Source organism: Pseudorca crassidens, chromosome 2, assembly GCF_039906515.1.
Source record: "Pseudorca crassidens isolate mPseCra1 chromosome 2, mPseCra1.hap1, whole genome shotgun sequence".
Classification (NCBI taxonomy): domain Eukaryota; kingdom Metazoa; phylum Chordata; class Mammalia; order Artiodactyla; family Delphinidae; genus Pseudorca; species Pseudorca crassidens.
This window is the reverse complement of record NC_090297.1, coordinates 14,283,875-14,296,212: the sequence shown is the minus strand read 5'-3', so window position 1 is coordinate 14,296,212 and position 12,338 is coordinate 14,283,875. Positions and strand designations below refer to the sequence as shown.

At 55.0% G+C, this 12,338-nt stretch overlaps 1 protein-coding gene across 1 annotated transcript in view; it reads left to right on the top strand.

Annotated features, from left to right (window-relative positions):
- ALDH4A1 (aldehyde dehydrogenase 4 family member A1) overlaps window positions 1-12,338 on the top strand; it is a 32,527-nt gene that overhangs the window by 7,316 nt on the left and 12,873 nt on the right. The window contains exons 2-5 of the mRNA XM_067722151.1: window positions 2,800-2,893; window positions 3,593-3,685; window positions 10,256-10,303; window positions 11,140-11,295. Of these exons, the coding sequence (XP_067578252.1) occupies window positions 2,800-2,893; window positions 3,593-3,685; window positions 10,256-10,303; window positions 11,140-11,295 (391 nt within the window). The remainder of the gene's footprint in view (window positions 1-2,799; window positions 2,894-3,592; window positions 3,686-10,255; window positions 10,304-11,139; window positions 11,296-12,338) is intronic.

The following is a 12,338-nucleotide window of genomic DNA, read 5'->3' as shown; positions in this document are numbered from 1 at the left end:
TTTGGGCACACGTGTAGCTTTGCATTATTATTTCTTCAGATCTCCAGAATAACCCCAGGAGATGGGTGTCTCCGTGTTATACCGAGGAATCCAGCTGAAGGTCACACAGCTCCACAGAGGGCGAAGGAGCCTCACATTTCTTCCTCTGTTTGGGGAAGGGTGGGGCCTGAGGCTTGCTGGCTTCCTTGGGTGTGGTGGGTAGGGCTGGGGTGGACCTGGAGGGAGGGGCAGGAGAAAGCCCCAAGGCTCAGTTTGCCCTCCTGGGCGCCCGGCCCCGCCACCCACCCCCCCAGTCTGTTCCCTCCCCTTCTGCCGCACAGGCCCCTTTCTGCTCTTCCTGACTCATGCTCCCTGTTCTGGGCCTTTTCCCTTGCTTGTCCCTCTGTCTGGAACGCTCTTTCCAGCTCTTTTCAGACCTTCTTCAGGTCTCTGACAGAGGTCGTCTCCTCCGAGAGGCCCTCCCTGACCACCCCCGCTGAAGCAGCCCTGCCCTTCCCGTTCCTCATTTTCCTGTCCCCTTGGTCACCGCTGTGTTCCTTTCTTACCCGCGTCCCCCACTGGAGGTCAGCTGCATGCAACCACAGGACTTGCTGTCTTGGTCACCGCTGTTGTCTCCAGAGACGGAGCAGGTGCCCAGTAGTAACCTTGTAGAATCAATGAAGGATCTGCCCTCACGGCCCCTGGTTTTGTGTCCTTCCTCCTGGCCTCCCAGGCTGGGTCTTTGAGCCCCCAGACCCGGTCTCAGTGAGTAAGAAAAAAAAGTGCCCAGTACTCGTAGCCGTTGTGTTTGGATCTCTTGGGCATAAACAACCTCGCAGAAACCCAGCCTCAGACAAGGTCACCGGAGGCCATGATGAAGTGGACAGAACAGGCCCTCTATAGTTTTGTCTAAGCACAGAGGTCACCATGCCACCCCCAAAGTACCAGGCATCCCCCCCTCGCCAAGTGAGGAACTGCTACTCTTTCACCCCACTGTAGAATTGCCGAGCTTCCTGATCCAGAGCCAGCCCCAGCTTCCTTAACCCTCCCCAAATTACCCCTCTATAACCCAAATCCTATGACAGGTTCTTTCCAACACCTTCATCTCTGGAGGTCCTATGGTCCCCCAGGTGTGTGTCCTCCCTACCTCGGCGACCAGTTATCCGACTCGTCCACCCACGGGTGCTGCCCGTGGGGTGTTGACACCAGGGGAGATAGATCTGGGTTTTTCTGGATTCAAATCCAGGTTTCTCTTGATCTTGATCTAGTCTTACTTATAGGATCAAAATTACCCGATTTCTATCACCGTGCCACTGGCGAGGCCCTTGGGATGCCACGATGGTGTTATCAAATCTCATGTGCCCCCTGTGCCCTAGGTGGCCTTTGTCCTCACTGTTGTCCTCATTTACAGATGGGGAAACTGAGGCCTGGAGGGGAAGTCCCACCACTGGGGTTCCTCCAGCTCTGGAATGCCTGACTCTTTTGTTTTTGAAAAATTTTAAGGCTGTACTTACAACTCTTTTCATTTAAGTGTATGTTATTTTGTTTATATACCATTTTCACCAGTATTAAGACAATAGAATACTGTGTGGCTTATTTGGGACCACTTGTGAACAATAATTCTTCATGAACAAAAAAATTTTTTAATTGAAGTATTGTTGATTTAGAGCGTTGTGTTAATTTCTGCTGTACAGCAAAGTGATTCAGTTATACATATATATACTTTCTTTTCTTAAATATTCTTTTCCATTATGGTTTATCACGGGATATTGAATATAGTTCCCTGTGCTCTACAGTAGGACCTTGCTATTGTTTATCCGTATATCCGTACGGTAGCTCACATCTACTCCCAACCTCCCACTGCATCCCTCCCTCAACCCCCTCCCCCCTTGGCAACCACAAGTCTGTTCTCTACCTCCGTGAGTGGAATGACTGATTCTTACCCACCTGTCCTCCCACCCTGGGACCTCCAGACACATTAGGGGTGGAGGCCACTGGTGGGCATTAATCAGTGAGGTCATACAGGTTAAGGTTGAATGGCATCTGCAGAACAAGTTCTTGGAGCTCAGTACCCAGGAATCAGAGCCCATACCCCAACAGCAGCTCTCCCTGTGTCTGTGAACCGAGCTCAGAGTACTCCTCCAAGTTCACGGCCCACCTCTTGGCGCTTCTTGCCCACCCGGAGCTCAGCTCTTGGTGCCAAGGGAGTCTCAGCTGTTTCACATTCTGATGAGACCGAGCTCTGGAATGCTCTGACTTTCCTGCTGAGAGAAAGAAGTAACTCGGAAGAAAGTCTGCATTGTGGGGAAATAAAGGGAGAATAAGACTTCTCTATGTGCAAAACACTAAGCCATGGTTTTGCACCTATGAATTTAAACTTCAGGCAACCAGGGACTTCTCTGGTGGTCCAGTGGTTAGGACTCTGCGCTTCCATTGCAGGAGGCACAGGTTCAACCCCGGGTCGCAGAACTAAGATCCCATGTGATGGGCAGTGCGGCCGGGAAACAAAACAAAACAAAAGAAAAGAAAACAAAAAAAACTTCAGGCAACCGTGTGAGTTTCTATGATGATTCTCACTTGATAGGTGGAGAAATAGGCTCAGAGGAGGCAGGTCACATGCCCAAGGACACAAAGTGACAGGATCTGGACTTGAACTTGGGTTTTGGATCCCAAGGCTGGTTCTTGTCCCCCAGTTCTATAGTTGCCCTGGATTTCAAGATGCTGGGCCAACCTAGGACCCCCTGTCAGAGACAGAAGGGCTGGGGCTGGTGGTGGCCGCTGCTGACCTGTCCACCTCTGTTCCCCACCCTCGCTCCCCAGGCTGTGTTGGAAGCACGTCTCCTCCCTGAAGGTGGCCAATGAGCCCGTCTTGGCATTCACGCAGGGCAGCCCTGAGCGAGAGGCACTGCAGAAGGTAATGGGAGGGTGGGGGGCACCCAGTGGTGTAGGGCCTGGGGCAGAGACGGCCTTCAGCAGCCCCCATGATACCTCTCCGTGCCGACAGCCACCCACGCCCTCCTGCCTCTGCTCCCAGCCACGGGAGGAAACTGGGAATCTGGGGAGAGCTGTGCATCTGGAGGGGGGTGGGGGACCTAGGAGCAGCAGGGTGGCAACCTGGGTCTCTTTGGGGTGCCAGGTCAGGGGTCATAAGTCCACAGATATTTTATGCTTAAACACATTTTCCCGGGAATTCCCTGGCAGTCCAGTGGTTAGGACTCTGCGCCTTCACTGATGAGGGCGTGTGTTCAGTCCCTGGTCGGGGAGCTAAGATCCCACAAGCCGCAAAGCCGCAAGGTGTGGCCAAAAAAAAAAAAAAAAAAAAAGCTCCCGTTAATTGCCAGTGTCAGACACGGGTTTTTAAATCTTTTCTCTAATGGGAAGACCTGGCAACACTGCCCTTACCTTCCTGCAGGACAGGAAGTGACAGTGTGGGAGCCGAGTCTGCCCCCGCCCCTGGGGAGCAATCACAGCGTCTCTGACCACAGACCCCGCCCAGCCCCCTCCTCATTTCCATTCCTTCCTGGGCATCTGCCTTGGCAGACTCTGCATCGGTGTTTTAGGCGGGGAGTAGAGGCGAAGGAAGTGCTCATCTGACCTCTCCTCCTCTCCCCAGGCCTTGAAGGAGCTGAAGGGCCGGACGGAAGCCATCCCGTGCGTGGTGGGGGACGAGGAGGTGTGGACTTCGGACTTGCGGTACCAGGTGTCTGTAAGTCCAGTGGGCGGGCAGGGCTCAGCCTCTCCCCTGAATCTGGGGTCTCTCTCGGGCAGCACATAAGCATGCAACATGGGGTCTCTGCCTCCAAAAGGACTTAGAGTCCCTGCAAGGTTTTGAATTCCGTGCACCGGTATAAAACTTCCAAAGGCAGTCTTAGGGGACTCTCGTAAAAGGTGCCAACATTGCACCTGCCAAGAAGTTAAAAACAGCAGCTGTCCCCAGCTTTGCCATCGCTTTGGAAAAGTTGACCCGCTCACCAGCCTAGGGAGTAGGAAGCAAGGGTAGAATGTCAGAATCAAAGAGAATCCTTCCGTCAACAGGTACACACTACTATATATACAGTAGATAAGCAGCAAGGATGCACTGTCTAACACAGGGAACAATATTCGATACCTTGTAATAGCCTGTGATGGAAAATAACCTGAAAAAAAAATGTATAACTGAATCACTTTGCTGTACACCTGAAACTAACACAATATTGTAAATCAACTATACTTAAAAAAAAAAAAAAAAAAAGATAATCCTTCCAAAGAAAGACAGTCACCAAAGTCCTGGTCTGTATTTGGGAACCAGTGGTCTAGCTGACAATGAGCTCAGCAAAGGTAAGCACCCAGGGCGTGGCCAGGTGTCACCTCCTCCTAGAAGCCCTCCTGTTGGAGCCCAGACTCCAACCACAGACACATCTGTTGAGACCCTGTCCCCTCTGCACAAGCTCCTCCCTCAGTCCCTGCCAACCCCCTTGGAGACTGGAAGAGCAGGAGGTTAGCTGCCCATTTTGCAGATCAGGGGAGAAGCTCAGAGACAATCAGTGACCCTCCTGGGGTGGCACAGTTAGATACGGAAGAGGGATGATGGATGCAGTTTCCCCAGAACCATATCCCCTTGATTTTGATTCAAGTGAATTCATTCACACCCTGACTTTGTCTAAAGGGGATTTCAAAGCAGAGTGTTAATTAGTATATGGCAGCAAGATAATATTCTTGCTGTGACCTGCTGGTCACAAAATCCTGAGGCCCTAGGCACTTGCTGGAGATGGCCACAGACTTGCCTTTAGGCCTCCTGGTCTCCAGTGGAGAGGAGAACACATCATTTGCCCTAGTCAGAGTGTTCCTGAAATAAACCCCCCGCTGTGTGGTAGGAGAAGCACAGCCATTTCTGACACTGGGCCCAGAGGGAATTTCTCCTGAAAGTGTCAGAAGGACACAGTGACGTGACAGATCCCCGCAAGAGTCACATGTCTCACGCACGGATGTTTCGTGGGGCTGCTTCTCACACACTGTCGTGTGGGCTGAGGATGTCACCAAAGCCCAGTGCCTGAGGATGCCCAGAGGTCGCCCTGCAGGCCCCATGGCCACTGCTGGGGTGGGCTTTCCATCCAGAGCTCAGGCTGCAAATCGATAGCTGGTAGCTTTGTTTCCAAAACCTAAACATGGGGCGATTTCATGTACAAATTCAAATGTCTGGCTTCTCTTGAGAGAAGGAAGATGTGGCCACACAAGTGGCCTTCCTCTGAGCCCGCATGTGGGGTGACCCTCTAGCGGCTCCAGTCCCCAGCCCAGCCCTCTCCACTCATCCCTCTTGCCTCTCTGGCCCTGGCAGGCCTCTCAGAGCCCCGGCCAGAGCAGTAGCTGGTCTGCGTGTCCCTCCTGCATTCTCCTTAAGTCTTTCTCTCCGCGGGGATTTTGCTGGATAATGGGACAGCGATAAGACAGCCTGCCTTTCCTAGCAAGTCGCTGGGAGGCATCTAGTCTGGCTTGACAGTTAAGAAATGGCACCCCTACTGCTGCCAGTCTGTTCGAGAGTGAGAGTGACATTCTTTGGTGACAGTTGGGGATCTTGACCAGGACTCACGGCTGAATGGAAGTCTGCGGTGCTTCCCTACAAGGTGGCCTGAGGGTGAACCCCTGGGTCTGCTCCAACCCCAGGCAGAGGCACCACCCCATCCCTTTTTATCCCTTGTTATGGTCATGACAGTTTTCGCCCAGAAAGGCTTAAAGCAAATATGCACCTTGGCTATGAACAAAAGGGAAGTGTATGTGTGTCTTTGTGTGTGTACACACATATATACGTTTGTTTTTTTTTTTAATTAATTAATTTATTTATTTTTGGCTGTGTTGGGTCTTTGTTGCTGCACACAGGCTTCCTCTAGTTGCAGCGAGCGGGGGCTACTCTTCTTTGCGGTGCAGTCTTCTCACTGCGGTGGCTTCTCTTGTTGCGGAGCATGGGCTCTAGGCGCGTGGGCTTCAGTAGTTGCGACACGCGGGCTCAGTAGTTGTGGCTCACGGGCTCTAGAGCGCAGGCTCAGTAGTTGTGGCGCATGGGCTTAATTGCTCCGTGGCATGTGGGATCTTCCCAGACCAGGGATCGAACCCGTGTCCCCTGTATTGGCAGGCGGATTCTCAGCCACTGGGCCGCCAGAGAAGCCCTATATATACGTTTTGATGTTATGGATACATAGGGAGTTTCCAGCTTTGTGCAAATGGAACCAGTTGCAAAATAAATGCCACGGTATGTAAACGAAGTGGTTTCCTCTATGGCATTATTAGCTAGAAACCTGTTTGAAGTTGGAAAACAGTTTCCAAAAGGCTGACTTTAGCTCTTTCTAGGAGGGGTACTTGTAAATCATGATAATAAAACCCACCCATCCATCCATTCATCCATCCAAGCCTCTTCGGCCCCAGACCTAGGACTGGGACACAGCGGTGAGCATGGCACATGGCTCTGCCCTCATGGTGCTGACCTAGGGGAGAGTGAGATTGGTGTACATGTCAGCAAAGAAACAAACAATTCCAGATGGTGAGAGGGGCTGTGGAAGGCACAGGTGATGGGCTGGAGATGCGAGGCCACGTAAGACGAGGTGGTCCACAGGCCTCTCTGAGGAGGTGACATCTGAGTTGAACCCCAGGGATGAAGATGGGCTGGGGACTCATCGCCAGCAGAGGGGTCTGTGGGTGCAGAGTCAGGAGGGGGCTGGGTGAGCTGCAGAACAGAGAGGAAGCCGGTGGGGCCAGAGGGTTCGGGTGTGGTTCTTTTATTTGTTTATTTATGTGTTTATTTTTGGCTGCGTCAGTGAGTCAGTGAGCGGGGACTACTCTGTTGCAGTGCATGGGCTTCTCACTGTGGTGGCTTCTCTTGTTGCAGAGCACGGGCTCTAGGCTCGCGGGCTTCAGTAGTTGCAGTGCGCGAGCTTCAGTAGTTGCAGCACGCAGGCTTAGTAGTTGTGGCTTGCGGGCTCCAGAGCGCAGGCTCAGTAGTTGTGGTGCACGGGCTTAGTTGCTCCGTGGCATGTGGGATCTTCCCGGACCAGGGCCCGAACCCGTGTCCCCGGCATTGGCAGGCGGATTCTTAACCACTGTGCTACCAGGGACGTCCCACGTGTGGTTCTTGTTGGCTGTGGTTAAGAGCCTCTTCCAAGAGCCCAGGGAGCCATTGGAGGGGGTTAAGGAGGGTGAGACTTTCCGGAAAAGCCCATTGCTCGCTGGAATGTTTTCTGATTTCAGGACAGAGGAGGGATTAGGAGTGTGGGCTTGGCAGAAGAAGTGAGTCTGGACATAGATGTTTGGAGGGCCTGGTTCCCCTGGGCAGCCAGGGAACTGGGATGGGAAGGAGGGTGGAGGGCCACGATGAGGAGCCCACAGCAGGGGGGTGGCCTGGGAGGCCGGGGAACAGCTTGGAACAAAGCACTGAGGGCTCCATGCGAGGTAGAGAGGCGCAGTGGGCGTCTGGGGGGGGCCGTGTCTGCTCAAATTGATGAGCTCCTCGCCTGCCCCCATGCGGTGAGCCAGGGCAGCCTTTGAAATCGTGTGGTGCTGCTACCTGAGGGATGCTGGGTCCAGGGATGGGCACCTGACCCCAGCTGGGCCAGTCGGAATTACCTGCCCTGGAAACTTGGAACCAGCCACAAGCATCTTTCTTTGCGGGGCTGGGAGCTGTGGGGAGGGCATTGAACACCTCCCCACAGAGGATGAGAGAAACTAAGGAAGCGGGTCTGTTGAGAGATGCAGGACACCAACTCTCAGAGGAGCAGAGGCAAAGGAGAAGGAGCCTCAGGGTTTTCAGGCTGGGCCTCTCGGATCTTCCCAAGACCCAGCTGCATCCCACCCTAGTCACCGTGAGGAGGCCCCTTTCTGCCCACTTGCTGGTTATGTATCTTTGAGCTGCTTGACCTCTCTGTGCCTCAGCTTTCTCATATGTAAAATGGGGTAACAATCACGCCACGGAGGGATGTCGTCAGGGTTCAACGGATTAATCCGTGTCAAACACTTGGTGCCTCTGCATGTGGGAAACTGACTAATGTTAGCTTTGACAGTAACTATCAGTGTTCCTTAACCAGGGGCCTGCAGCTAGTTCATGTAAAAAAGAGCTAGTTAAGGGCTTCCCTGGTGGCGCAGTGCTTGAGAGTCCGCCTGCTGATGCAGGGGACGCGGGTTTGTGCCCCGGTCCGGGAAGATCCCACATGCCGCGGAGCGGCTGGGCCCGTGAGCCATGGCCGCTGAGCCTGCGCGTCTGGAGCCTGTGCTCCTCAACGGGAGAGGCCACACGGTGAGAGGCCCGCGTACCGCAAAAAAAAAAAAAAGCTAGTTAAAAAGAAGTGAGAGGCAGAACTGTTTTTAACCACTGGAAGTTGTTCACTACCTTGTCAAGAGACTTTCTGCTAACCCACCCCAGTTCTCACGCAGGTGCCATGTGGGGTTTTGTGATATCACTGAGTCCTGTCCACAGGCAGGAAAGATCCTGAGGGGTCCACACAGCATCTTCCGTTATTCCTGATGGATTTCTCCACAAGGCGGTTTAGGGGCTAACGGTGGGCTAGGGTGGGAAGCTGGGCTCCAAGCCCCATGATGACGTTGGCCTAAGAAACCCACCTGCTTGGAGTTTATGAAGCCAGGAATTGGCATCTGCTTTGGACGGATCAGGAAACTCACAGGTCTCTGATTTAGGGGAGTGAAGGGCTGGCCCTTTTGCAAATGGGCTGAGCACACATCTGTCCAGATGGAGCCCTGAGCAGCATGTGCAGGGTTAAGGGGGCGGGCCCAGGGCCCCTACTCTGACGGTTCCGAAGATGGCCTGGGGCAGGGGTCACCCACAGAGGCATCCTAGAGCCCCTGCAGCTGGATCTGCAACCAGAGGGCCCACACCTGGAGTGTCAGCACAGCCTGGGGTCTGCAGGCTCTGCAGGTCCACACGGGTGTGTGCCAGGTGTCAGCCCAGAGCGGCTCCCACGGCCTCGCTCACCTGGTCTCTGTAACCGCCCAGAGCCCGACCTCACCTGCAGCTCCGCCGGCCTCCATGGCCACTGCAGCACCTGAGTATTTTTCCAGACACTGGGATTTTGATAACGCCCTGGTGGGCACTTCCGGTTTTCGTTTCCCATACCACCTCACTGACCTGGCCACGTGTCATCCTTGCAGCCCTGGCATTTGGGGCCGTGGCGGCGTGAGGGCAGGAGCTCTGTTACCGCGATGTATTGCTGACTTGGGGTGTCCGCAGTCCACTGGGATTGGATGTGCTGAATAGAAGGGCCCGGGTCCCCAGCTTCTCGGCCCCTGAGGCTCACAGGCCAATCTCAGGTATAGACAGGATATAGGTGACCATGGCGGGGAGGCCACTTTGCACTCAGACCAGACCAGTGCTGCCCAGTAGAACGTTCTGAGATGATGGTGGAAATGTTCTGAATCTGCTCTGTCCTCTTCGGCAGCCACCGGCCCCACGTGGTTATTGACCACATGAAACCTGGCTTGTGCCACGTGAGTTGAAGTTCCAGTAGGCATGTGTGACTAGCGGCTGCCTTATTAGACAGGAAGGCCCTAAACAGTCCATTGGAAGACTTATAGGTGGCGAAAGTGCTGATAATTATGGTGTAAAAAATAGGTCGGGAAAGAAGTGGTGTTTGCCCCGCCTTGTTGCCCAGGCTGACATTCAGCACTGCCGGGTTGTCTGTAAACGTCTGTTGGGGTTTCATCCCTTTTAGACGAGTTAATCTGGGTCCCAAGCACGGGCCTCGAGAAGCAGTTGCTCTGTTCCTTTAGGGCCTTGCGGGGTGGCAGAAATCCTGAGTGTTTCACAACGCAGTGCATCGCCTAGGGCCTCCCGTGGTGACAGCCCACCACCGAGCCTCACGCCAGACCCAGGTGTAAGGGCAGGAGCTATGTTGGAGGACTTTTCCCCTGTGACCCCATTTGGTCCTCCTCTCCGTGCTTTCCCTGATGGGGAGACTTGGAGAAGGAAAGTCAGCTTACAGAAAGCTGCACAGCTAGTAGGGGGCAGAGCTGGGATTCGAACCTATGTCTGACCCAAACGTCCATGCTTTCCCTCAAAGACTGTTCTGTTCATACCTTTCTCCTGCACCGTGAACCTTCCAGAGCTCATCAAACAGCAGGTGCCCCCGTAACTCTCAAGGTGGAGAGGTCAGCGTGGGCCTGGGCGATTGGAGAAGGCATCATGGGGATTGGAGGGCAGAGAGCAAGTGGCCTGGAATTCCAGCTCTGAGCCCAGCTCCATCCCCACCTGCCCTGGCACCTCCCTCCTGGACAGCGACCTCACTCTTCTCTCTTCTTTCAGCCCTTTAACCATGGACACAAGGTGGCCAAGTTCTGCTATGCAGACAAGGTGAGTCCCTGGTGACTTTGGGGTTGGGGTGCTACCCCGTCTCGTCCGGTTAGTTGCTGCCATGGCGGTAGAGGTCAGTCACTGCTCCCCTCTCGGGCCATGGAGGGTGGGGGCTTCCGGGGGGCGGCTGCCACTGAGGGCGTCCCCGGGCATGTGTCTTTGACTGGGCCAGGCGTGCCGGGGTTACCTTGCGCCTAATGAGAGCTGCCTTGGCCAGGGCTGGGACATCCGTGCACATGCCCCTTGTGAGACTACCCTGATTTAGGGAGGGGGAGGGCGTTCTGGAAGGCTGAGTCAGGGAAATTGGAGGCATCGTGGATGGGAAGCCAGGCAGAGAATTGGCATCAGGGAGGGCCAGTGAGAGGCCACGGGGTCAAGGCGCTGGTGTCACGTGGTGATGAGGGCAGTTGGCAGCTGGGATGCCAGCGGCAGGTGTCTGTCTCTGGCTGCAGTTCTGGCCTGGCAAGGGCAAGGTCAGGCCCGGACCTCAAGGGCTGGAGGCTCTGGACAGCGGGTTCAGGAGCACCAGGCCCCAGGAGTAAGAGGAGGCCCTGATGAGACCACGAGAGAGAATGGAGCAAGTCCTTGGCATGTTGCCCTACCTGGCAGGCCCCTCGGACTCCTCCAGACTGTAGCAGGGCAGGCTCGGAGCCTGGGGCAGCCCAGCTGGCCATGGGACATGGCGTCTGCCGCTGTAGGGGGAGGGGGCTGAGGGCCGAGGGAGCCAGGGGTCTTCCCTGGGTGAAGAGTGACCTCCAGATCTCTCCTCCCTCCCTCGCTCCTCTGGGACCCTTCCTGCTGCAGGAGGAAGCCCCCAACCTTTCCCTCTTCATCAGGCCCTGCTTCACAGAGCCATCGAGGCCGCCTTGGCCGCCAGGAAAGAGTGGGACCTGAAGCCTGTTGCAGACCGGGCCCAGGTCTTCCTAAAGGCAGCAGATATGCTCAGCGGGCCGCGCAGGGCAGAGGTCCTGGCCAAGACCATGGTGGGACAGGTGAGATGCCCACTGGCACAACCGGGGATGTAGGGGAGGCAGTCGTACCCCATCCAATTCAGCAGGCGTCAGCTGAGTGACTTCTGGGTGCCCAGACCTGCTCTGCGTGCGGGAGCCCAGGAGGTGTCCTTGAGGGACCAGGCCTCGGAGAGGGGACAGACCTATATACTTTGTAGACAAGGTGGATTGAACTACGCTTTGCGTGTCCTACTCTGGAAACGGCCCCTCCCATCCACTTCTGTCCCCGCCCTGGGCCAGGCCCTTGTCGTGCTTTGCCTGGACTGACAGTTGCCCTACGCGGTCCTCCAGGCTCCATCAGACCTCTGCAGCCCTCAGAGCGGTTTCTGTGACACCTCCAGCCGGTCACTCTAGCCTTATGAACCACCGAGATCTCTCTCTCTCTGGCTGAGGGTCACGTCCCAAGTCCTGAGCCAGCCCCCAGAGTCCTTCCATTCCCACCTCTGTCCAGCTCACCAGCCACTCTGCCCTTTCCTGCCAGGCCATCCCGCCCATGATGGCACCAGCCTGGACCTAGCAAGGCTCCTGGACACCTCAAGCATCCCATCTCCTGCCTCTGCCCCGGGTCCCCTGCCTGCAATGCTCCCTGTCTTCTCTGCCTCATGAACTCTTAGCTGTCAAGGTCTAGCCCAGATAGCGCCTCCTCTGTGAGGCTTCTAGAACCTTCTTAGTTCATAACGATCTGTCCTACCTCTGTGCCCGCCCCCCTTCCCCAACATGCTGTTCCTCTGTCGGTTATAGCTCAGATTCCATTGGGGTGTAATGACTTACTTTGTGTTTGTTTCCCCTTTACAAGTTTTTTGGGCATTGTGATCACATGCTAGTGTTCTCTGTCTTCCTGCGTCTTGCACCGTGTCTTCCTGGAGTCACAGAAGTGCCTGATAGATGTTTTTTGAGTTGAATGCATGTTGAGCCGGGGAGTGGCATTAGCAGTTGAGAGAGGGTTAATTTCGCCTTAGGGGGGTTGGGTGACCCCAGCGCTCTTCCTGTTCGCCATCACGTAGTGAGAGCGCCCTCTGCTGCAC